The sequence below is a fragment of the Carlito syrichta genome, unplaced genomic scaffold, assembly GCF_000164805.1.
Source record: "Carlito syrichta isolate Samal-C Ts95f unplaced genomic scaffold, Tarsius_syrichta-2.0.1 Scaffold302231, whole genome shotgun sequence".
Taxonomy (NCBI): domain Eukaryota; kingdom Metazoa; phylum Chordata; class Mammalia; order Primates; family Tarsiidae; genus Carlito; species Carlito syrichta.
In genome coordinates, this window is record NW_007246327.1 from 555,224 (window position 1) to 582,423 (window position 27,200).

General features: G+C 42.4%; 1 protein-coding gene across 2 annotated transcripts in view; it reads left to right on the forward strand.

Moving 5' to 3' along the window:
- CYSTM1 (cysteine rich transmembrane module containing 1) overlaps window positions 1-27,200 on the forward strand; it is a 60,712-nt gene that overhangs the window by 8,653 nt on the left and 24,859 nt on the right. For both annotated transcript variants that reach the window (XR_002481862.1, XM_021711393.1), the window contains exon 2: window positions 12,944-13,146. Coding sequence is in view for 1 of the 2 variants with exons in the window: in XM_021711393.1 (XP_021567068.1) it covers window positions 12,963-13,146 (184 nt within the window). In the remaining variant the exon portion in view is untranslated. The remainder of the gene's footprint in view (window positions 1-12,943; window positions 13,147-27,200) is intronic.

The following is a 27,200-nucleotide window of genomic DNA, read 5'->3' on the forward strand; positions in this document are numbered from 1 at the left end:
TTTTTATTTATTTATTGTAGAGATGAGGTCTTGCCAAGTTGCCCAGGTGGGTCTCGAACCTGCGGGCTCAGGCAATCCACTCACCTCAGCCTCCCAAAGTGCTGGGATTACAGGCTGAGCCACCGAGCCTGGTTTTTCCTCATTCTTAAGGGTCATACAGCAGCAGTTCCATGGTTTGGGAATACTGTGGTTTATTTGCCCATTCACATATTAAAGAAATAAAGAATAACTATAGAAAAAGACTTTGCAGCGATCCTGAGAATCTGTTCCTTTTTTTTTTTTTTTTTTTTGAGTTGGAGTCTCACTCTGTCATCCAGACTGGAGTACAGTGGCACATTCGCTCCTGTCCATTCCAGCCTCGACCTGCTGGGCTCCAGCAATCCTTCCGCCTCAGCCTTCCAAGTAGCTGGAACTACAGGCGTGCGCTACCGCGCCCGGCTAATTTTTGATTTTATTGTAGAGATGAGGTCTCACTAAGTTGCCCAGGCGGGTCTCGAACCCACGGGCTCAGGCAAACCACTCACCTTAGCCTCCCAAAGCGCAGGGATTGCAGACTGAGCCACCGAGCCCGGCTGAGAGTCTGTTCTTAGCAAGGCTGTTTGTGAGCTGACCCTTTGGTCTCATTCATATTAGATTTTTAAAAATATAATATATATGTAGTGTGTGTGTGTGTATGTGTGTGTGTGTATAAATTTGGGGTTTTTTGTTTTGTTTTTGTTTGTTTTTTTGGTATATATGCACTAGTATATATTTGTAAAATAAATTCCTAAAGGTAGAATTACTGGTCAAAAGATAAGGTGCTTTTATTTGTTTGGGGTTTTACTTGAAAATGTATCTTTATTGAGGAGTTTATAAGAACAAAGGAATGACCCCCTGTAAAAAGAAAGGATGTTTCCTCCAAACATTAGGGCAAATTGGGACACCAATGACTGGTGGCTAAGTAGGCCATTTTAGTTGTTGATGTTTTCAGGTAGTAATGATTTTTCCAAGAGCTATATAATAAATGTTACATCTTTCAGAACAACAGACCCTGGATTCAGTCAGAGATTCTTTAAAGAAAGCTTTATGCAAAAAAAGATTTTAGTAGATACTATGTTATCTTCTGTTGAAGGGAACTTCTTTGTATTCCTTCAGAAAATCTCTAAATCTGGAAGAATGCTAAAATGTACATATTGGCCAGGCTCGGTGACTCAGCCTGTAATCCCAGCACTTTGGGAGGCCAAGGCAAGTGGATTACCTGAGCCCATGGGTTGTGAGTTGGAGACCAGTCCGGGCAACTGGTGAGACCTTGTCTCTACAATAAATCAAAAATTAGCCGGGCTAGGTGGCTCAGCCTGTAATCCCGTGCCTTTGGGAGGCTGAGGTGAGTGGATTGCCTGAGCCTGCGGGTTCGAGACCCACCTAGGGAGCAAGACCTCATCTCTACAATAAATCAAAAAAAATCAGCCGGGCGTGGTAGCGCATGCCTGTAATTCCAGCTACTCGGAAGGCTGAGGCGGAAGGATCGCCAGAGCCCAGCAGGTCGAGGCTGCGGTGGCCGGGAGCGGCCACTGTACTCCAGTCTGGGCGACAGAGTGAGACTCCAACTCAAAAAAATAAAATAAAATAAAAAAATAAATCAAAAATTAGCTGGGTGTGGTAGTGCAAACCTGTAGTTCTGGTTACTTGGAAAGCTGAGGCAGAAGGATCGCCAGAGCCTAGCAGGTCGACGCTGGGGTGGCCGTGAGTATGCCACTGCACTCCAGCCTGGGTGACAGAGTGAGACTCCAACTCAAAAAAAAAATGTGCATACCAAGTTTAATATTTGAGTATTTGAGGGAGACAAGATTGATTGACTATAACCCTATTTCCTAATAATTCTGAGCTACTATGGATAATTAATGTACGACATTTTAGATTTTGCTATTCTTAATTTAATCTATCAGGACAAGTTGAGAATGCTTACATCTTTGTGTTATGTCAGGGATAGTGGCTTGAAGCAATGACCTCAGTGGCGTTGGCAAACCATATTACTAAATAGTTTGTATATTTTTTTTTTAGTTGGAATCTCACTCTTGTCACCTAGTCTGGAGTGCAGCAGTATGCTCACAGCCACTGCAGCCTCTACCTACTGGGCTTAGGCAATCCTTCTGCCTCAACATTACAAATAGCTAGAACTACAGATACACACCACTACGGCTAGTTTTTGTGATTTATTGTAGAGACGAGGTCTCACCAAGTTGCCCAGGCTGTTCTCAAACTCCTGGGCTCAGGCAGTCATCTCGCCTCAGCCTCCCAAAGTGCTGGAATTATAAGCTGAACCACTGGGCCCAGTTTGTAGATTTTTTTAGCTTCATGTGTACTCTGTTATAAAAGCAGTGTATAATTTTATATCAAATATTCTTTGTGAGAAAGGAAAATAGAACAAGACAGTTTCTGAACCACTCTTCATCACTCTAGGCCAGGGCGTCCAGAGATAGATGATCCACTATTATTTTTTGCCTTCCATGTGCATTTTGATGCCCTTGTTCAGGGAAAGGTCCCATATCTGAACTGTGTGTCATTGTGTACTTCATCAAGAGGCTGTTTTAACGCCACAAGCCAAAATGTTGAACAAAAGACATGCTCTAATATGTATTCATTCATTGACTGTATGAGGATAGCTCAGGGCCTGGTAAAACTTTGGTAAACAAGACTATAAATGAAGTAGAAAATGGCTAATAATATTTGGGAAACTGATGCCAGAATCAGTATTTGGACAGTAATGGAGTAACACTGAAGGTTGCCCTCTTCCAGTGTGCCCCCAAAAGAAGAGAAACTTAGGAAATGGCAATACACAGCAAAACATGTTAGAAATTGTAAGTCATAAAAGAAATCTCTCCATGTTATGCCAATTATCAGAGGTTTCCTGGTGTTGCACAGTTGCTAGGAACACCACTAATAGCTTTTTCTTTTTTTTAGAAAGTAGGATTTATTGAGAGAACAGAAAAGCTCCCATAGTGAGAGGGGACCTGAGGAGGTTGCCCCCTTTTTTTTTTGCGAGTTGGAATCTGACTCTGTCGCCCAGGCTGGAGGCAGTGACACAATCACAGCCACCACAGCTTCGACCTGCTGGGCTCAGGTGATCCTTCCATCTCAGTCCTCCAAGAAGCTGGAACTATAGGCATGCACCACCATGCCCAGCTAATTTTTTGATTTATTGTAGAGACAAGGTCTTACCAGGTTGCTCAGGCTGGTCTCGAACCCCTGGACTCATGCAATCCTCTCTCCTTGGCCTCCCAAAGTGCTAGGATTACAGGCTTGGACCACCGCTCCTGGCCACTGTCTTTTTAAAAAATAGGCCAGACTCGGTGACTTAGTCTGTAATCCCAGCACTTTGGGAGGCCGAGGCGAGTGGATTGCCTGAGCCCTCAGGTTTGAGACCAACCTGGGCAACTTGGCGAGACTTCGTCTCTACAATAAATCACACAAAAAAATTAGCCGAGTGTGGTATTGCACACCTGTAGTTCTGGAAACTTGAAAGGCTGAGGCAGAAGGATCGCCTGAGCCTAACTGAGCCCAGCAGGTGGACGCTGAGGTGGCAGTAAGTGTGCCACTGCCCTCCAGCCTGGGCAATGGAGTGAGACTCCCCAACTCAAAAACAAAAAGCAAACAAAAACCCTGCTGCTGCCATTCCTCTGGGGCTCCTGTGTTAAACTGTCCATGTCAGGAGTAGGTTCTTCCTAGGTAAAGGCCTGCAGTTCTGGAATGCCTACTCTTGTGGTTTTGGCTTTGAAATTTGAGACCATCATTTCTTATCTCTGCTCACTATACATTCACATGTATGTGTGGCATGACTCTCCCAACTGGGGAGTCATTTCTACTTGTACCTTAGTTTCAGTAACGTTGTATAACCTTTTGAGGTAAGTGTCCTCTGGACCTCTTAAAGTAAGTTTTGCATAGTTAATCTACCCTCACCATACCCTTGAAATTTGGAGAACTTCCAATATGTTCCAACTGATGCAACAACAGACAAATAGAAAAGATTATTTTCTTTTTATTAATAGAAGTGCTGAAGGGGAGGAACAAGGCAGCTATAGTTTTTTCACTCTTATCCCCAGCTCTTGACCTAGCATGTAGTAGGTCTTAATAAATATTATTGAATAAATTAATAAGTTTGTCAGTAGTATCCAGTAAATAAAGTTACATGAATCCTTTTAAAATAAATAAAGAATAACTACAGAAAAGAATTTGGCAGCGATCCTGAGACTGTTCTTAGCAAGGCTATTTGTGAGCTGACCCTTTGGCCTCATTCATACAAGCTGCTTCAGCCATAATGAACCTGCTGTTAAGTTCCTTAAATGTGCTCTGCTTTTTCTCAGAAATGTCTCACAAATTGTTGCCTCTGACCAGGGTGTGAAAGTTGGAGTGATGTGAATTTCTGCTTATGCTTAGCTTTCAGTGTGATCATCACTTCCTCTTAGAATTTTTCTCTGACTTCCCTGATTAGTCTCTGCTTTGAGTTCACAATACTCTGTGCTTCCTCTGTCTTAGCTTGGTTTTGTAATTGCTGATGTTAATGTCTGTCTCTCTCACTAGGCTGAATAGGAGCTGTCTCTTGCTTACCATTATCTTGGTAGTACTAGGTTATAGTCAGTGCTCCTAGAAGTATTTATGGAGTGAACAAATGACTGTGTGAATGGGATAAACTAGCATGTCAATGCTAAAATTTAATTAGAACTGTAAACCAGAGGTGATATGGTAGTACAAAACCGAGTAATCCTAAAGCTTTTTTTTTTTTAAGCTCAACAAACCATGCCCAAACTAGGGTGTGAGAGTCAAGAAATATTGTGGGACTTAAAATACAAGATGGTCTGTTTACAAAGATCCTGTTTAAAGAGTTAGCGAATCATAGAGTTTATAAAAAAAAGACACAGAGGTCTTTAGAGTAAGAACTGCACTCACATTTTTAAACTTTAAAGATTGTTTTGTAAGTCACGAAGAAATTTTTTTTTTTTTCGAGACAGGGTCTCTGTCATTCAGGCTGGAGTGCAGTGGTACGATCTTAGTTCACTGCAGCCTCAACTTCCTGGGCTCAAGTGATCTCCTACTTCAGCCTCCCTAGTAGCTGAGACTACAAACATGTACCACCATGGCCCAACTAATTATTGTCTTTCCATCCTCCCTCCCTCCCTCCCTCCCTTCCATCCATAGAGGCAAGGTTTCTCTATGTTGCAGGCTAGTCTTGAACTCCTGGGCTCAGGTGATTCTCCTGCCTTAGCATTCCAAAGCTATGGGATTACAGGCACGAGTCACTGTGCCTGACCCCAAGAAAGATATTTAAGGATAGAAGGATAAGCATGGCTTCTAGTTTTGATAATAAAAGGGTTCCTTGTTGGGGAAGTCTGCATGTAACCAAAAGAATTTTGGATTTTTACCTCATATCTGGTACCTAAGCCAAATTTGAAGCAGAAAGACCTTAGACAACTGAAGTGTCTTGTGAAAACAAAATTCACAACCATAAATATCACCTCAGTGAGGAGCAGCTGTAGTATAGATTGTTAAGTAATAGGAAGGTAAATTCGTGTATCAGAAGTGGATAGGCAGTCTGAAGTGACATTCTAGCCGTTAAAAATGGTGGGCAGCAAGGAAATATTAGAAAGCACTAAGAAAACTTAATTTTTTTCTATAGGTTCTCTAATTGAAATATTCAGAAACACAAGTATAAATAATAAAAATTGCCCATAATTCCTGTACCCAAGGAAATAATTATAAATATTATTTTCTTTCTAACCAAATATTATCTGTTGCTATTGCTGTACAACTTACTGTAGAGTATGAAAATGTTAATGCCCGGGCTCGATGGCTCGGCCTGTAATCCTGCGCCTTTGGGAGGCGGAGGTGAGTGGATTGCCTGAGCCCGCGGGTTCAGACCCGCCTGGGCAGCAAGACCTCATCTCTACAATAAATTAAAAAAAAAAAATCAGCCGGGCGTGGTAGCGCGCACCTGTAATTCCGGCTACTTGGAAGGCTGAGGCGGAAGGATCGCTGGAGCCCAGCACGTCGAGGCTGCGGTGGCTGGGAGCGGCCACTGCACTCCAGTCTGGGCGACCGAGTGAGACTCCAACTCAAAAAAAAAAAAAAAAAGTTAATGTATAATTCAGTACATTCATATGTATTCATGTAAACATGACTCAGCTCAAGATATAGAACATTTCCATCATCCCTGAAGGTTTCCTTGAATCTTTTCCCTCAGTATCCATAGATTAGTTTTGGCTGTTTTGTGCACCTTATGTAAATGGAATCATAGCATATAAGTGAATCTGTTGAGTCTGACATCTTTTGCTTATTATTGTCTCTGGGATTTATCCTTGCTTTTGCATGTAAGAATAGTTCTATTTATTGTTATTATGTAGTTTTCTTTTTCTTCTTTTTAGTCAGAGTCTCACTCTGTTGCCTAGGCTGGAGTAGTCGCACGCTCACAGCTACTGCAGCCTCAACCTGCTGGGCTCACGAGATCCTTCCACCTCAGCCTTCCAAGTAGCTGGAACCACAGGCATGTGCCACCATGCCCGGCTAATTTTTTAATTAATTGTAGAGATGAGATCTTGCCAAGTTGCCCAGGTTGGTTTCGAACCCCTGAGCCCAGGCAACCCTCTTGCCTCTACCTCCTAAAGTGCTGAGATTACAGGTGTGAGCCACGGTTAACTTTTTTCTTTTTTGTATTTGCTATCTATTTTTTATTGTTTTTTTCTAAGTTCTTGGAGAGATAATTGTTGGGTAGTTTCTACTGTATATCATAATTTATCAGTTCTGTTGATGTACGTTTGTATAGTCTTCATTTGGGGACTGTTATAAATAAAGCTGCTAAGCCGGGCTCGGTGGCTCAGCCTGTAATCCCGCGCCATTGGGAGGCTAAGGTGAGTGGATTGCCTGAGCCCGCGGGTTTGAGACCCGCCTGGGCAACTTGGCAAGACCTCATCTCTACTATAAATAAAAAATTAGCCAGGTGTGGTAATACCCACTTGTAGTTCCAGCTACTTGGAAGGCTGAGGCGGAAGGATCGCCAGAGCCCAGCAGGTCGAGGCTGCGGTGGCCGGGAGCAGCCACTGCACTCCAGTCTGGGCGACAGAGTGAGACTCCATCTCAATAAATTAAATAAATAAATAAATAAATAAAGCTGCTTTGAAACATTCTTGTATATGTCTTTTTAGTGGACTTAAGCACTCATTTCACTTCAGTATATTTCTGAGAATGGAGTTACTGGGTCATAACATAAATACAGCCAAAGTCATGAATATGTGGTATGCTTTCTTCTGAAAACCTGATTGTTTTAGCTTTTGTATATAGATCTATAATATGTGAATTATTCTTGTGTTTGAGGGTAGGAATCAAAGTTCATCCTCTTGCCCAAGAATATTCAATTAATCAAGCACTATTTATTGGAAAACTGCCTTTTCTTTTCTGAATTACAGTGGTGCCTTTCTGTCAAATTAGGAGACTGTGCTGAATGGGTCTGTTTTAGGACTCTTCATTCAGTTAGTATTGATCTATTTATCAATATTTATTTTAAAGAAAGTTGAGATCATGCTGAATACATAGCTTAAATTTTTTCTTTTTCTTTCTTTTTCTTTTTTTTTTTGAGACCGAATCTCACTCTGTCACCCAGGCTGGAGTGCAGTGGCATGATCATAGCTCACTGTGATCACAACTCACCTCAAACTTCTGGGCTCAAGTGATCTTACTGCCTCAGTCTCCTGAGTACATTTTTCTTACACAATCCAGCGTCATACTTCAAAAGCATAAATTAAAAAACGACTGCAGGGCAACCCCCTTGGTCCTTTCCCACTCTGGGAGCTTTTCTGTCCTTTCAATAAATCCTGCTTTTAAAAAAAAGACTGCAAAAAAGACTCTATTACTTAGACGCAGCATAATTTATTTAGCTGTTTTCTTTCTATGAACATATAGGTTGTTTTTTCCTTTCTTTGTTTCATTTCTGTCTTTTATGTTAGAGACTTTCCTCCAATGTCTGATAATCTTTATCCATTCATTTATGTATGAAGCAATAAAAAGTCCATTAGAAATTCTGTTTGTATGGGCTTAACAGTGCTGTGATTGGGTGAGTAATTTCTTTGGTGTTCCCTCAAGTATTAGTATCTGTCATTTTTTTCCATTGGGACTATTCAGTTTTTCCAGAGGAAAATTTTCCACTGTACAATCTGCAGTGTCAGTGCCAGTTTGGCTACCAGGTGTCTTGTAATTTAAAAAATAATAACTTTTGAAAAAGATTTTCTTTTTCTGCATCTCTATTTTGATGAGGTCTTTTATGGTGTTGTATCTCCATTAACCACTTTCCCAAAGAATAGTTGCCGCCCCTTCTCATTGTGTGGTTGAATGACAGCTAATCTTGTGACTTGGAGCATGTCTTGAATGGGTTCGTAGGATAGCAGTGTTCAGTACAGTCTGTTAATGGATCTTGGCTGCTGCACTATTTGAGCTGTCCCTTTCAGAGCTCTGACTTGTCTTTAATACTACAGTTTACGCTGTTTACATTTACTCCTTTTTGTCACACTCCACTATAGTACAGTTTACATTTTACCTGATCAAATTTATAAGGGAAGCAGTGCTATTACAAAGTTCAGTATCATAACTTAAATTTAAAGCTCATTTGTGTTTTGGTTATGTTAAATGGCTTGTACTAGACTGTGTCAGTGTTGGATCATCTTTCTTACTTTGATTTGCTTCCTTACCAGCTTGGGAACAGTTGACTCCTGCTGGGTGAAGTCCTGCTTTTCAAATGCCCAGCTCTAGGATCTTTGATCCAGCACAGATGCTCTTTCTGTGACTTTTGCTGTTCTCTCACTGGGATTTTTTTCTTGCCTAGAGGAAATTGAAAATGGACCCAAATCTTTATTTCTCTAAGATGACTGTCTTGGGAACATAGGGAGAGATAATATGTGTGGAAGGGGCGGAGGTCATGGTAACTGGAGTACCTTTGTGGTTTATATTTTGTACAAGTGCCTCTACAAATAGCACATGGGATTTTCCCCACCAAGACCTTACGTGATTCCTCCAAAAGAGGAAGAGAGGTACATCCCCAAAATGAGGGGGAGACATGAGTGAGGGATAAGTGGGGAGAACATGTATGCCTGGAAGAGACTTTTTAGGGTCTCAGGGAGAGAACTGCACAGGATAATGAATAGATGCAAACAGAAGTATCAAGAAATCATAGAACTTTTCCTTCCTATATTTTTTTGGGGGTGGGGGTATAAGACCGGGTCTAGCTCTTTCTTCTAAGCTAGAGTGCAGTGGTGTGTCATAGCTCACTGCAGCCTGAAATCCCCAGACTCAAGGAATCCTTCTGCCTCAGCCTTCCAAGTAGCTGGGACTATAGGTGCAGGCCACCATGCCTGGCTAATTTTTTAAAAAATGTTTTTTTGTAGAGATGAGGGTGTCACTATGTTGCCCAGACTGGTTTTGAACTCCGGACTTCAAGTGATCCTCTTGCCTCAGCCTCCCAGAGTATTGCGATCTGCATCCAGTCGATGAAATATTGAGTCTGAAGTTTTAGAGCTCCTGTACTCTTTGATCTTTTTTCTCCTCACTGCCCATCGTTCTTAGAAATATAGGTCCAAGCTGGGCTCGGTGGCTCAGCCTGTAATCCCGCGCCTTTGGGAGGCTGAGGTGAGTGGATTACGTGAGCCCGCGGGTTCGAGACCCGCCTGGGCAGCGAGACCTCATCTCTACAATAAATCAAAAAAAAAAAATCAGCCGGGCGTGGTAGCGCGTGCCTGTAATTCCAGCTACTTAGAAGGCTGAGGCGGAAGGATCACCAGAGCCCAGTGGGTCGAGGCTGCGGTGGCCGGGAGCGGCCACTGCACTCCAGTCTGGGCTACAGAGTGAGACTCCAATCAAAAAAAAAAAAAAGAAATATAGGTCCAGACTTTGCTTCAGAGAAAATAGGTCCAGACTAATGAGAATGATCATTACTATACAGTCTTGTTGGACTGATTGAGTTAAAGTACGGTTTTAATGAAATTGGGTCACACACACTGAATTTCAGGAGAGTAGTTATGATGACTGTGTTCCACTTTTGCGATTTAAAAATAAATAACGGAATGACTCTATGGGGGTTAATGAGGCTGATTTTTGTATTAACCTGAGTTCACTAGGTTTTCCACAGTTCTCTTGGTAGGAGAGAAAAAATGAAATTCATTTACATATGTCAAATTCATGTGATGATTATAGTGTTACTAAGGTCAATTAGGGTAAGGGGAAAGGCATTCCCAGGCTAGGATGTTTGTTGCCAATTGACATAGAGAACAGAAGGAAAGAACCCTAATTCTTTTCTGAGTCCCTTTCAAGCCCTGGGAAAATAGGAGGGTCTCTAAAATGGAGAACAGAACGCAGATGTTGTTGAAATAGAGATCGTCAAGCCATCCTGATTCCATATTATAAAGTTTCAATTTATAATCCCCTTTCAAGGGAACTGTCTTCACCCCCACCTCCTTCTAATGGGTTTAAGCCCCTACTCCTACCTAGCTGTTGTTTACCGCCTTTTCTTTTTATTTATTTTATTTGAGTTATAGGCCTGGCTACTTTTTAAAATATATTTATATTTATAGTTTTTGTTTTATTTTTATTTTTTTATAATCAATATTTTTTATGATATTGTGAGGTACAGTTAAGGGTTAGGTATACCAGTATGCTTCGTTCAGGCACCCTTGTTGATAAGAGGTGTCTCCCCGTCCCCAGACAGATATTTACTACCGTTAATCCCATCTCCCTTCCCCCCATAGTTTCCCATCACTGTCAGTCATTTTCTTATAGTATTATGTTGGATGTTCAAGGTCCACTATGTAAAGATGAGGTCTTGCTATGTTGCCCAGGCTGGTCTCAAATTCCTGGGCTCAACCAATCCTCCAGCCTTTGCCTGGTTTGAACCATGTTGATCTCCATAACCCCACTACTTAGACCAGTGTTAGGCACTGAGTCAGCATTCATAAATATATGTTTGTGAATATCACCCAGAAGGAATCATTAACGTACCTTGCCACTTGTTTCCAGGACTGGAAATTCTATAGTTTTTGTAGACTGGGCTTCAGTCTTTGATTTATGAACTGTTATAAAATCTTTCAGAATTCCATTTCTTTCCTTTTTTCTGCTCTGCCTTTCTGAAGTGCCCACTTTGCCTTAAAGCTGACTGTTTCTTAGGGCTGTCAGCAATTTTGTAGGCCGTGTGTTTCCTAAACTTTGTGTGTGCCTGTGTTAAGGCAAAGGGAAGGCTGGGTGGAGTGTGTTATGAGAGTCAACTTTTTACTGATTGAACCACTTCAGAACCAGTCCCAGTGGCCAGGGGATGCTATTTGCTTTTGGCTTAGTCCTGGATTCCTTGAATCAGTTGTGATAAAGAAAAAGGGGAAAGGGTGAACTGCATTGACTTAGACTGTGCTCACTCTGGATCTGGGATGGAATGAGCTTTCCTTGAAGCACCTGAATTGTAGGGAGAATATGGATGTGGTTGGGCAACCAGCAAATCCAGTTACTTTCATTCAGATTTTCTAAGGAACCTTACTTTATGACTATTCTGTCCTTCATATAAATCACTTATGGGCCAGGCTCGGTGGCTCAACCTGTAATCCCAGCGCTTTGGGAGGCCAAGGTGAGTGGATTGCCTGAGCCCGCGGGTTCAAGACCCGCCTGGGCAACTTGGTGAGACCTCATCTCTACAACAAATCAAAAATTAGCTGGGCATGGTAGTGCGCGCCTGTAGTTCCAGCTACTTGGAAGGCTGAGGCGGAAGGATCGCCGGAGCCCAGCAGGTCAAGGCTGTGGTGGCCAGGAGAGGCCACTGCACTCCAGTCTGGATGACAGAGTGAGACTCTAACTTAAAAAAATAAAAAAATCACTTATGAACTTACTGATTGCATGTTATGAAAAAGAATTAATAGAGAAATTATTAAATTTTGAGTATGAGACTCTTTGCTACTATTAGTGAGGACTAGAGAAGACTCAAGTAGGCAAAACATTGAATCTCAGTATAGGAGGTGGGTACCAGTACAAGGCAACAGTATGAGTCATCCATAGAGGATATGCTTTGCATTCCTCAGCAATAGTTTGTTTGCTTTTAATCTGGAAGTCACTGTGCCAGGCATTGTGGAGGTTAAAGAGATGACGGAAACAAAATGTTGGCCCTCGAAACTTCAAGCCCAGTGAAGAGAATGATTAATAGACTTGGGAGCTGGTAAGCATGGCTTCCTTCAAAGAAGCAAACCACTATATATAACAGGAGCCTATAAACACAAGTGAGGGTTCCTGGTGAGCCCTCTAGAATCTTGGGAGACTGTATGGTCAAAGGAGATGTTTGCATTCCCTATAGACAGTTCTGCCCAGCTGCTCAGAGCAGTGGGTCTGGGGAGAGCAGTCTGCTCACCCCAATGCCCTGGGCAATGGCTGTGGTTACAACCATTGGTTGGTCACTTGCTGGCAGTGCTGCTTGTTAGAAGATGCCACTGTGGCCCAACCCTGTTTGTTGGAGGTAATAGTAGGGGAATGGCTTCCACTGATCTGACTCATAGTACTTGTTAGGCTTTATGCTTTATTAAAGCTATCCAGCCACATTTATGCACATCTCAGAATTTAAAAAGTAAAATACTTTATTTCTTTAACATATTTTTTAGAGGACTGTCTTGTGCCAGGCACTATGTGAGACTCTAGGGACATGGTGGTGATCCTAAACTGACTTGATCCCTGCTGTCACAGCCTACAGTCTAGTGTAGTGGGGGAAACAGAAGAAAGGCAAATAAATACATAAGATAATTGCCAGTTGTGATGATGAGAAGAAAACAAAATGGGCAGAGCCAGAGATTTGCAAAAGGCTTAAGACATTTAAGGTATTTGGTAAATGATCTCATGGATTGAAATTTTATTCCTAATGATTTTTACAGATTAAATGCAAATAATTTTCATTCTTTTTGTCTCTTAGGTGTACTTTGCAGGGCCTGATGAACCCAGAGAACCCTCCACCATATCCGGGCCCTGGTCCAACGGCCCCATACCCACCTTATCCACAACCAATGGGTCCAGGACCTATGGGGGGGCCCTACCCACCACCTCAAGGGTACCCCTACCAAGGATACCCACAGTATGGCTGGCAGGGCGGACCTCAGGAGCCTCCTAAAACCACAGGTGTGTGTCTGTGAGTATGTGGGTATGCATGTGTGCAGTCCCATGTCACCAAGGGAGATCTTTGCATGTTTTCTTTAACAGAGAAGAAACTCTGCCTGGCCTTTGTGACTGATGGTTGATGTCTCTAAAGCTTGATGGTGGCTTAGGTTGGCTTCTCACTCCCGAGAATGTCTCAGGAGGCCCAAGTCAGCTCTGCCTGTTTCTTTCATACCTCTGGGGCTGATGAGACTTCTTGGTCAACATGTTTTCTGAGGGCCACCCTCTAGAGGATTGGGGCCTGAGGGAAGTACCAGTTGGGTACTTGCTCTGGCATCTAGTTTTGTTTTTCAGGTTTAGCCTGTTAGGGTTATTTTGTCTGTCAGTGTGTTGACCCTCAAGTCATCTTCTTGCCCCTGCTACTGGGATTGGTTTTCTTCACTACATTTTTTCATAGTTCTATTTAACCTGCTTTGAGTGCAAGAACAGTGCTACTCAAAGTTCAGTCTGCAGACAAATGCCAGTCGATGAGCAGTGAGCAAGTTATTGGACTATGATGAGATAAATACAAAAAGAGAGTAAATATTTAGAAACTTGTAGAGCAATTTGAGATTGCTGTGGCATTCAAACATATAATCTTGCATTTTATAAAAAGTATCAATCAAAACCAAAACATCTTGAGAAGCACTGTGCTAGAGGTCTTGGTTGCTATTTTATAGACTTTGGTTTGCGGAATAGCTGCTCTCTTATAGCTCTTTCAGCTTTTTTAAGATAGCTGAGTCTTACTGAGTGCTCATTATGTGCCAAGTGGTCTCCTAAGAACTTTATATACATTAACATTTAATCCTCGCAACAATCCTATGGGGTTATTCCCATCTTATAGTGAAGTAATTGAGGTGCAAAGTAATGACTTGCCCAATGTCACCCAGCTAGAAGTGGCACATCCCAGATTCGCTACCTATAATTTACTGCTGTACTATTATCCTTCTCCTGCCTTTTCTGAGCTGAATCACATTCATCTGAATTTAGAGCGAAGGCTTCCTTTGACTTTCCTAAAGTTTAACTCTTTACTGATCAAAAGTAATAACAATTGATGGTTAATTTTATTCTGGGACTTGAAGATTCTTTGGAATAGGTGGATGCCATGAGAGAATATAGGTTTTTTTGCTTTTGTTTTTGCTTTTTTCAGGCAAAGTGTCTCATTCTGTCATCCAGGCTGGATGCAGTGGCATAATCACGGCTCACCACAACTTCAACCTAGGCTCAGGTGATCCTTTCACCTCAGCTTCCTGAGTAGCTGGGACTACAGGCATACATCACCATGCCCAGCTAAAGTTTTATTTTTGGTAGAGATGAGGCCTTGCTGCATTGTCTAGGCTGATCTCAAACTCCTGGACTCAAGCAGTCCTCCTGCCTCAGCCTCTCAAAGTGCTGAGATTACAGGTATGAGCCACTACGCCTGGCCAGAATTTAGTTTATTTTGAAGGAAAGTTTTACAATCCAAGATTGTGTTCTGATTGTAGCACTTTTTGTTTGTTTTTTGAGACAGTGTCTCACTCTGTTGCCCAGGCTGGAGTACAGTGGCACAATCCCGGTTCACTGCAACCTTGACCTCTTGGGCTCAAGTGATCCTCTCACCTCAGCCTCCCCAGTAACTGGGACTTCAGGCGCATGCCACCACACCTGGCTAAGTTTTTTATTTTTGTAAAGATGAGGTCCCACTATGTTGCCCATGCTGGTCTTGAACTCCTGGCCTCAAGTGATCCTCCTAAGGGAGGAGGCTCTGTCCTCAGCCTCCCAAAGTGTTGAGATTACAGGTGTGAGCTACTGCATGCTTAGAAGGGTTCAGGAAGTATAACTGGTGTAATCAGAGTAGTTGGCTTTCAGGCCTGTAGCATCAGAGGAGCATTTCCTGAAAATAAATCTCAGCTTTTGGGTTTTTGGCTTCAAAACAAGGTAACCCTGTGGTGAATGAAAGAAAGCAGACAGAAAAGACCACATACTGTATGTTTCCATGTATGTGAAATTCAAAAACAGACACAAAGTATCTATGGTACAGAGACCAACCAAAATAGTGGTTACTTCTGACTGGAGTTGGGGGGCTAGCGTGGGGTTGGTTATTGATTAAGATGGACACAGGGAAACTTTCTTGGGATTATGTATATTCAGTATCCTAATCTAGATTTAAACATCCTTCAAGATGTAACCTTATGACTTGTGCACTTTATGTTACACATCAATGAAAAAAAAATCAACCCAGCATTTGGGTTATCCAGTAGACTCAGCTCAATGCCTGCCTAATGTTATGTCTTTCACCCATAGCCCTTGTGGTCTTTCTGTCCATTTCCAGGCTAGTTTTGTTTATACTGACTCTCTAACTAGCATTTGGTGAGTTTAGGACTTTGTTGAGCTTGTCTAGAATAAATGCTTACTAGGTTCTGTGGATTTTGTCCCTTCATGCAGAAAATGCTCACAGATTTGGTCCTCTTTCTTACCTTTGATGTAATTAAGTATTGGTGTCAGCCTTTTTGAGGAAAAATAATTTAATTCTTTTTAAGATTAAAAGACTCTTTTAGGCTGAGGTGAGAAGATTGCCTGAGTTCAGGGGTTTGAGACCAGCCTGGGCAATTTGGTGAGACCTCGTCTCTACAATATATCAAAAAATTAGCTGGGCATGGTAGTGCACAGGTAGTTCCGGCTACTTGGAAGGCTGAGTCGGAAAGATCGCCTGAGCCCAGCAGGTTGACACTGGGGTGGTTGTGAGTATGCCACTGCACTCCAGGCTGGGTGATAGAGTGAGACTCTGACTTAAAAAAAAAAAAACAACTCTTATTTTGTTTTTACCAATCATGATTGATTTCACAAATGCAATTTAAAGCTTTTTAGCATCCTATGAATATACCCAGGAATTTCTTTCTCTGTCATTAGCTTCTGAATTATTAACTGCCTGGACCCATTTTGCATCCAGACATAGCAGGTGATGCCAGATGATCAAGTTCTCTCACCTAGAGTCCAGGTTCTGTGACTGGGATCCTTTGAGGGTGTAGGCTCTTTTTCTAAAGGGTTTATTCCTTGCTGTTGGTCTTGTTTCTGGTGTCCTCGGTCAGAATTGTGTGTTCTCATGCTGTGTATCTGAGCTCTGTATGGAAATTTAAGCTTTTTCTCTCCAGCTAGATGATTTTAGATTTATCAGCTACTATACTCTCTCCACTCAAGTTCAGGTACTCAGTTCATTCTGTTAATGCTACACAGGTGAAAAAAATTTTTTTCCCAGAGGAAAGAGGAGCTCCTTTATTCTTAATTAGTGTCTGGTAATTAGTAAGGGCTTAATAAACGTGTGATGAATGGATAGGTAGGCGGGGTACTTGGCTAACATAAGAAGAACCTGCTTTGGTACTCTGCTTATGAGTCAGAGTTTATTTTTTTATGTTTTTTATTTTTTATTTTTTTGAGTTGGAGTCTCACTCTGTCGCCCAGACTGGAGTGCAGTGGCCGCTCCTGGCCACCGCAGCCTCGACCTGCTGGGCTCCGGCGATCCTTCCGCCTCAGCCTTCCAGGTAGCCGGAATTACAGGCACGCGCTACCACGCCCGGCTGATTTTTTGATTTATTGTAGAGATGAGGTCTCACTGCCCAGGTGGGTCTCGAACCCGCGGGCTCAGGCAATCCACTCACCTCAGCCTCCCAAAGGCGCGGGATCACAGGCTGAGCCACCGAGCCCGGCCAGAGTTTATTTTTTCAGAAATTGTAGCAAAGAAACATCTTTTGTTTTTCTTAGGAAATCAGCTTTTTGGAAACAATGTGATTGGAAGCAGTAGGTGGTTGTGGGAATAAGACTTCCCAGAGAGAAGACGTATAGGTTCTGTCAAGGATCTCCAAGGATCTCCTGGGTGGTTTTAAATAGCAATTATAGCAACAGCATTTCGTGATCACCGTGCTTGGTATTAGCCTCAGGTAACCTTCAAAACAACCCTGTAGTATCAGTTCCATGTTACAGAGGTGGAATCTGAGACCCAGAAAGGTTGTGTTTTAGTTAACTATTATATAACATATCATCCCAAAACTCAGTGGTTTAAAACAATGATTATTTCTCATGATTCGCTCAGTTGGCTGGGAGGTTCTTTTGCTTTGAGTGAACTCTCCTGGAGTCACTCATGTGACTTAATTCAGTTGTCAGCCTGGCTGGGTCTGGGATGTTCAAGATGGCCTGACTCACATGACCAGGGTCTTGGTTTGCTTCCATGAGGCTTCTCTCAACACAGTCTCCCATCACTGGGTGGTGTAGCCTGAGCTGTTTTATAGGACAGCTAGCTTCCAAGAGGGTAAAAGTGGAACTGCCAGGCTTTTGATGGGTAGGCCTAGCGCTGGCACACCATCACTCACCCCTTAATCCATTGTTGAAAGAAAGTCATGAGAACAGCCAGATTCAATGAAAAGGGGAATAGATACCATCTCCTCTTCCCTCCCCTTATTTGGTAACAGCTTTATTGAGATATAATTCATATTCCATTCAATTCACCCATTTAAAGTGTATGATCCAATAGTTTTCAGTATATCAGCAGAGTTTTTCAGCCATCACCACTATCATAATTCTAGAACATTTTCCTCACCCCTAAAAGAAACCCCATACCCTTTAGCAGTCACTCCCCATTTCAATCCACCCTTGTCCACCATTAATCTACTTTCTCTATAGATTTGTCTGTTCTGGGTATTTCATATAAATTGAGTTATTAATATTTGGTCTTTACATAACTGGCTTCTTTCACTTAGCTTAATGTTTTCAGGGTTTATCTATATTGTAGCATATATTAGTACTTCATTCCTTTCTGTTGCCAATTAATATTCCATCGTATGTACATACCACATTTTATTTATCCCATTGGTTGATGGGTGTTTGGGTTGTTTCTACTTTTTAGCTATTACAAATAATGAGTAATGGCTACTATAAACATTAGTGTAAATTAGACTCCATCTGGACCGGAGGAATGACATCCAAGTACAGGGTAAGAGGAATTGTTGGTGACCTTCTATGTAGACAGTCTGTTACACTCTTCTCTTTACTGACAACTCATGACCCTCCCATGTGCTGAATATATCTGCCCACTTCTAAGACCATCTGATGTCTCATCCAATAACTACATCAGCTTAAAATCCAGGATGTGATTATTTAAGTAGTCTACATGTAGATGAGGCCTCTATCCTGCCATGCTAGACCTTGCACCCTATCTTCACTCATGCTTCTCTCTTTATTCCCCCGCCTACCCTACACATCCCTGGAGATCAAAACAAAAATAACACTTCCTCCATGAAGCTTTTCCTTATGCCACACCTCCAGTAAAATTTACCTCTCCTATTTGCATTCCTATTCCAACTACACCCTGTACTACAGACTTCTTTCAAAGCACCTCTCCTCTAAATTCAGTTAGTTTCTGTTTTATGTCCAATTTAGCTGATGCTGCTACTTTTTTTTTTTGAGTAGGAGTCTCACCCTGTCACACAGGCTAGAGTGCAGTGGCATGTTCACAGCCACTGCAACCTCGACCTGCTGGGCTCAGGTGATCCTTCCACCTCAGCCTTCCAAGTAGCTGGAACCACAGGCACGCACCACCACGCCCGGCTAATTTTTTGATTTATTATAGAGACAGGGTCTCGCCAAGTTGCCTAGGCTGATCTTGAACCCATGGGCTCAGGCAGTCCTCTCTCCTCGGCCTCCCAAAGTGCTGGGATTACAGACTTGAGCCACCATGCCCGGCCTCAGTTTAACGTCTTAATATCTGAATTCAATCAACCTTGCTCTTCCTGTTATAGTTTAGGTTTTTGCCACTTGTTTTAATCAAGATTCTTAAGGCTGCAAATGACAGAACCACAGCCTTAAATATTAGCCAGCAACAGGGGTTCACTAGGCACTTGAGTAAAGAAAGCCTCCAAGATGAAAGGTGGCGATCCAAATAGAAAACGAAAAGAGATTCTGGGGGAACAAACAATGCAGGGAGAAGGAACCCTCCTACATAAAGGGAAGGAATCTTCTAATATTCTTAGATATACAGGAAGATAAATCTTATTGAAATAAGAGCAGTGATGCACATATAACAGGACTCAGGAAACAAAAGCACTTAACCAAGAAGAATGTGAAGCTGACCTCAGCCTAAGGATTAGATCCAAAAGACCCATTTGGTAGCCAGGTCTTGCCAAACCAGAGTAAAGGCTGTTTTGCTACGGGTGGAGGCTTAGATGTACATTTTAGTTACATCACAAACCACTCCAAGTCTCAGAGGTTCTGTAATTTGGATAAGGCTTAGCAGGAGAGATTGATTCATCTCTGTTCCACATGACATCTGCTGGGGCTGGAGCATAAATGGTAACAATTGAGTTAGGTTTTTATACTTTCTACCCTACAATGCGATTCACGAACTTTCCTCTTGACTTTGTATCATGTCCAAAGGGGTACTACTGGGCTGACTCACACCTGCAATACAGAGAAAGAAGCCATTTGGTTTGGCCAGTGCTTAGAAGGGAGAAAGAAATGGGAGCATGACAGCAGACTGACTACAGGGAGGAGTCGGGAGATACTCATGCTGAAAAGATAGTATTCCTGTGTGTGTTCCAAACCAGGCTTGGGCTTCTCCTCTCCTGCTGGCTTTGTCTGATCCTTTTATTTCCCTTGAAGATTTGGTTAAGTTCAACCATATTCTATTTACTGTTTCAGTTCCCATAGATTCTTGTATTTCTGGTTCATTATAACAAGAAATTGTCATCTCAAATCCAAAAAGAAGAAGAGTCACATGTCTGGCATCTCAACTGAGAAGGTTGAAACAGCTGAGGGCTGGATGTCTCTCCCTTTCCCTTCCTCTGTCTCAGTTCTATGTGGCCTCTTAGTGCTGCTGTCACAGCATGGCAGTCTCAGGTGTGTTCCTTCCATGTAGAATGCAAGAATGGAAGTTGCGAGGCCTTCCTTAAAAAACAAAACAAAACAAAACAGAAGTTGTGACCAGAAGGAACTAGAAAGAACTGCCTCTTGACTGGACAGGCTTTGTTTCTGAGTCTCTCAGCAGTCTGGGGCTAGAGAATCTGGATGTTTGATAACAGTTCGTAGATTAAAGCCATCAAAACAAGCAGAGTTTGAGGCCAGTGGTCTAATAGATATTAATTATCAAATAATAAGTATTGCTAAATAATTAATAAATACTAGCTAAATAATAGAGTATTTGTCTAGTAGTTACTGTGTTTCAGCACTTGTATATATTAACTCATCTGGTCCTATGAACAACCTCTGAGGTAGGTTTTTTATTATTCTCATCATACAGATGAAGACACTGAAGTATAGGAAGGCAAACTTGCTCATGGGCACATAGCTGGGAAGTGGTGGAACTGAGATTCAGATCCAGCTATGTGACTCCAGAGCCTGTGCCCCTTGGGAAATACCATTACCTGAGTACCTACTGAGATCCCTGATAGTAGACTGAGAGCCTTAAAGACATGGCTTCTGATTTTCACTGTAGCTCTTTAGGGTAAGTGGTATTACTCCACATTTTACAGATGTGGAGCCAGGGTCTTAGAGAAGCTATACTGTCTTGCCCATGGTCCCCCAGATCTCTGACCCAGAACCTAACGTATTCCCATGTATCTTGTGGCCTCCTGTGTATGAGTAGAGATCTTTTTATAACCTAGTCTACCTTTTTCCCTTGGTAACACCACTCACTTGTTCAACAAATACCAATTAAATGTCTTCTGTCATTTAGTACCAATCACTAAATAAATACTACCATTTTTAATTAGATCTTATTCAGGTGCTTTATATATATTATCTTAATCCCTGTAGCAGTCCTAGTGGTATCCCATTTTAGAGATGAGGAGACTGAGATTCAGAGAGATGAAATAACTTTCTTAATATCTGTTTAAATAAGCCAGACATGATGGTGGCTCACACCTGTAATCCCAGCACTTTGGGAGGCCGAGGCAAGAGGATTGTTGAGCCTAGGAATTTAAGACCAACATGGGCACTGTGGCAAGACTTCATCTCTATAGTAAAATTTTAAAAATCAGCCAGGTGTGGTGGTGCACACCTGTAGTCCCAACTACTTGGAAGGCTGAGGCAGAAGGATCACCTAAGCTTAGCATGTCAAGGCTGCAATAACTATGATCAGGCCAATGTACTCCAGTCTGGGCAATAGAGTGAGACTCTGACTCAAAAAAAAAAAAAAAAAGATTTGGTTAAATAGTAACTAGCTGAGCCATGAATTGAACCTAGGTCTGTCTAGTTTCGAATTGTATTCATAACTGTAGTGATGCACAAATAAGGATGTCTTGGTCAGTGACCAACCGCGTATTTGACAGTGGTCCCATAAGATTATAATGGAGCTGAAAAATTCTTGTCGCCTTGTGACATTGTAGCCATCATAACTTCATTATTGCATAGTGCATTACGTGTTTATGGCAATGTTTATGGCAATGTAAACGAGCCTACTGTGCTGCCAGTTGTACAGTATGTAATACTTGATAATGATAATAAACGACTATGTTATTGGTTTATGTATTAACTGTACTATTCTTTTAATCATTATATTAGAGTGTACTACTCCTACTTATTAAAAAAAGTTAACTATAAAACAGCCTAAGCAGGTCCTTCATGAAGTATTCCAGAAGACAGTATTGTTAACATAGGAGATGACAGCTCCATGCATGTTATTGCCCCTGAAGACCTTCCAATGGGACAAGATGTAAAGAGGGAAGACAGGGATATTGATGATTCTGGCCCTATAAAGGCCGAGGCTAATGTATGTGTGTGTGTTTTAGTTTTAACAAGAAGTTACTATTTTTTTTAACAGACAGAGCTTATAGGATAAGGATATAAAGAAAAAATATTTTACATAGCTTTATAATGTGTTTTAAGCTAAGTGTTATTACACGAGTCAAAAGTTAAAACAATTTTTAAGTTACAGTAAGCTAAAGTTAATTATTCAAGAAGGAAAACATTTTTTTAAAAAATGAATTTAGTGTATTCTAAATAATACAATTTATATAAAGTCTACAATCATGTAATATTATTATTATGTACAATCATTACTATGTCCTAGGCCTTCACATGTACTCACCATTCACTCACTGACTTACCCAGAACAGCTTCCAGTCCTGCACCTGCAAGCTTGATTCATGGTAAGCGCCCTATATAGGTGTACCATTTTTTATCTTTTATGCTGTGTTTTTTTTTTTTTTTTTTGAGTAGTACTCTCACTGTGTTGCCCAGGCTGTAGTGCAGTAGCATGCTCATGGCCACCGCAGTTTCGACCCGCTGGGCTCAGGCAATCCTTCCTCCTCAGCCTTCCAAGTAGCTGGAACTACAGGCGCACACCACCATGCCTGACTAATTTTTTTATTTGTTGTAGAGACAAGATCTCACCAAGTTGCCCAGGCTGGCCTCAAGCCCCTGGACTCAGGCAGTCCTCTAGCTTCTGCTTTCCAAAGTCCTGGGATTACAGGCGTGAGCCACCCTACCCAGCTCATGCCATATTTTCACTGTCCCTTTTCTAAGTTTAGATATACACATACCACTGTGTTACAATTGCCTACAGTATTCAGTACAGTAAAAGAGGTTTGTGACCTCAGAGCAAGTATAAGTATGCACTATGATGTTTGCACAACAAAGAAATCTAACAATGCATTTCTCAGAACATCCCCATCATTAAGCGACCCTTGACTATGTTGTGCTCTTTCATATTCCATTTGGGAATATCCTTACAGTATTTCAAAAATAGCCTAACACACATAGTTAACAGTGGTAAAGAAGTAGTCTATGAGTAAGACGTGTTCTCTCTGGTGACACTTGCAGCTCTCTTCACAAAAGCATGGTAGAATGGCTGTTAGTGAGCATACTGGGGACTTAGCACCAGCCTTCACTCTCATTCCATATACTTGTGACTTCAGGCCTTAAGCTGAAAGATCTGCTCCGTTAGGCCCAGTGCTTTGATAGTCTCCCTAATGACTGCACCAGCACCAGGTCTCATGGACCCATGTGTCATGTGATGACAGTGTGGTCATGAGGACAGCTGCTCTTTGCAGATCCAGTGTACTCAGCTGGCTGGCAGCAGCAGGCTGGATTGGCCAGCCCTGACTGGCCTGGGGAAACCAGGTGTTCTGAAGTCTTACGCTGCTTCCAAGCCATTTTGCTTCATTGTTCTTGCCCTCTTTCAGCCAGATGCAGCCTGGGTTTTCTGCCTAATAGTACTTTCCCCCAGTTAGGGTGCTGTAAACAATAAGGATGCTGGTTTGGTGGGCAAGAAAAAAGATTACTTTGGGTAAAAGGCAGTTAGGGAAATTAGAAGATGTCAGTGGGATAGGGTAGGTTAGTCTTAGAAGGGTTGGAGCCAAGTAGGTCCAGTGCTGCACGTCATTAGCATGGGGGCCACCCAGGGTGATTAAATCTTCTCCTAAGAGATACTCTTCTGAAGAGTAGTAAGGCATTGACAGTACAGGAGGGGCCCAGGTTGTAGGACCTGTGCACAGGGTGGGGTATCTCTCCCCATACCAGCTGCCTGTGTGGCATGGTGCCCACGGATACCTGGTTCCACCACCTCAGTGGTCAGTATGGTTAGCCACAGGGGAAACTTGAGGAGGAACTTCTTGAAAACTGACAGCTTTTTCATTCTCTGAAGCTTCTCTTAGAGTTTCGTGGAAGTCACTCTCAAGTGACTAGTAGATCTACACTAGTAGATTTTGTACCTTTGAAAAAAAAGTATGTTCTGCTTATATTGTGACTCCTCAGAGTTTAGATGCTCTAGAAATTGACATGACACAGGATGATTGTAATTAAAGTGCTAAAAATGGAGATAGCAGGGCTTGATGTCTTTATCACTGGATTAGGACAATAACACAAGTGTGAGGACTAAGTTCAGAATGATCAGTGGGCCAGAAGAGCTGGTTTCTTCCAAGCACCTACTTGGTACAGCTCTACTAATACCCCAGAGCTTCTGCTCCTGGTTATACTTAGGCACTCACACTGAGAAACTTAGCCACTTAAAAAATTACTTTTTAAGTTACAGAGATATTTCTTCCTTCTAGAAAGTAAGTGATGCCCATAATTTTGCTCTCCAAATCTAGCAATTAACATTTTGACATAAATTTTTTTTATGATATAGCTCCTCTTTAAATTCAGCTAGTATAGTAGGCTCTGTTAAGAGGATATGTTTGCAGCTGATATGATGCTTCATAAAAGTATTGTTGGATGTTTTGTAGGTGTTTTGTTGTTGTTGTTTCTTTTACTTTTAATTTGTCAAGTCTGCATATCCTCAACTGTAACTTGGCTTCTTAGAATATGCAAGTCTTAAACCAGGCTTGGTGGCTCAGCCTGTAATCCCGCGCCTTTGGGAGGCTGAGGTGAGTAGATTGCCTGAGCCCATGGGTTCGAGACCTGCCTGGGCAACTTGGCGAGACCTCATCTCTACAACAAATCAAAAAATTAGCCGAGCGTGGTAGCGCACGCCTGTAGTTCCAGCTACTTGGAAGGCTGAGGCGGAAGGATCGCCGGAGCCCAGCAGGGGAGGCTGCAGTGGCTGGGAATGGCCACTGCACTCCAGTCTGGGCAACAGAGTAAGACTCCAACTCAAAAAAAAAAAAAAAAAAAGAAAGAATATGCAAGTCTCAAGGCGTAGCTGTCAGTTTTCACTGAGATCTCCATTTCAGATGTTAGTCCTACATTGTTGACTTCATGATGTTTTTTCCCCCCAGTCTAAATTATTATTGTTTTTAAAAATCTCAGTTCAGTGTAAAGCTTTACAATATAGAATTTTAGCCCTTTATTAGTTTATAGAATAACAGCAACAATAAAAGCTATAATTTGTCTATTTTGTGCTAGGCCTTGTGCTCACTGCTTTTTTGAGGACTATTTCTTTTTTGTTTTGTTTCGTTTTTTGAGTCACAGTCTGACTCTGTCGCCCAGACTGGAGTGCAGTGGCCGTTCCCGGCCACCGCAGCCTCGACCTGCTGGGCTCCGGTGATCCTTCTGCCTCAGTCTTCCAAGTAGCCAGAACTACAGGTGCGCGCTGCCATGCCCGGCTAGTTTTTTGATGTATTGTAGAGATGAGGTCTTGCCAAGTTGCCCAGGGGGGTCTCAAACACGCAGACTCAGGCAATTCACTCACCTTGGACTCCCAAAGCGCTGAAATTACAGGCTGAGCCACCGAGCCTGGCCGAGGAATATTTCACATGCTATAACAATCCCAAGAGGCTGGTGCTATAATTTTCTCCATTTTTCAGGTGAGGAAACTGAACCACAAAGAGGCTAAGAGATTTGCATTTTACTTTAAGGTACTGTGTCAGGTATGTTAAGCATAATCCCTATTCCAGTGAACCTGTATCTGTAAGAGCTGAGCCTTGGAGGTTACATAGACGACAGGGACCCAATTCCTGTCCTGTGAGCTGAGCTAACAGTCTGGCAGGGACTGAGGGTCCATGGAGACAAACCCAGTGAACGAATCATGGCAATATTTGAGTGGCCTTCCCTGGTCTTCTACTGTTTGTTTTGCCTTGGCTCCCTAAGGGAATGGACCCCCTCTCCAGGAAATACTTTCCTATCAATCTTTTGGAAAGTCTTATCAGCTTGTACCAGGAAGTGTGTTGCTTGTGTGCTGTTAGGGCTGCAACCCTTCTGGTTTTGAGAGGCTAATACTGTTCCCCTCTTTTCCTTTCTTGCTGGGCTTAGTGGCCTTTTCCTCATTTGATCAAGGTGCCTTGTATATCCTGATTGCAAAAGGTAGCACATTCCTAGGGTTGTCCTGGCCCATCCTCAGCCTTTTAGATTTAAGGGACTTTCCGATGGACTGATGGTGGGGCATCATCAGGCATTAGATTCTCATAAGAAGCACACAACCTGGATCCCTTGCATACACAGTTCACAACAGAGTTCCCACTCCTATGAGAATCTAATGTCACTGCTGATCTGACAGAAGACGGAGCTACTCACCCACCGCTCACCCCCTGCTGTGCGGCCCAGCTCCTATCAGGTCACGGACTGTGTATGTAGGTCCACAGCCCGAGGGTTAGGGACCTCTGGTGTACAGTGATGACCCTAATACCATGGTCTGCCTTCAAGCCCTTTCTGGAAAATTCAGGGTATGCCAAGATCTCTTTTGAAGGGTTTGAAATGACAGAAGTGGAATGACTCCCTTGAGAACTTGAGACTTATTGGGGCTTCACATTTTTCCTTCTTAATGCTTTGCTTCAGAGAATAGCCAACTAAGGCCATATCTGCAGCTTGTTTTCAAAACAGGTTAAAAGCAGCTTTTCCAACTGAGGTAAGGAGGGCAAGGCAGATTGTTTATTTGTTCATTCATTCATCCATTTATTCATTTGATGTCTCCTGTATGCCAGGCCTACTGAATGCCCTGTGCTGGGCTGTGGGCCTAGAGTGATCAATGGCATTGGAGTCCTCAGCGTTTTTATCCAGGTAGAATTAGGAGCTGAGGGTCGCCAGGGTTTATCTTGGAAGTCAAAAGGAATTTCCGAATAGGACCATTACCCTGTTCAGTCAGTCATGGGAGAAGAATGGTGAAGGTAGAGGTTAGAAGAAGGGTTCTTGGTGATAGCCAGCTCCAGCTTGCTGATACAGTGGGTGTAGGTAATGAGTGTGGCTTTATAGTTGTGAATATCATTAGGAGGCAATGCCTCTGGCCTTCCTATCACCCAGGAGCCTAGCATCCACAAGGAGTTGGATTTAGGCAGTTAGGGAAATAGACATTCTTTTATCTCACTTTCATATCTCTTGTTCATTCTTCAAGACTACCCCAATGCATTGTGTAAAGTGAAACTATCTGTAGGATCTATCATCTTTATGTAATGCCCATGTTGCTTCCAGGTGACTTAGCAGTTAGAAAGCCCTGCCTTCTGTCCTTCAGGTCTCTGTCTTTGGAGAGTAATAGCAGCCAGCATATACTGAATGCCTGCTGTATACTAGGCACTGGCCTGTGTAGGTTAACTCATTAAATCCCTGAAGAAGCTGGGCTTGGTGGCTCAGCCTGTAATCCCGCGCTTTGGGAGGCTGAGATGAGTGGATTGCCTAAGCCCACGGGTTCGAGACCTGCCTGGGCA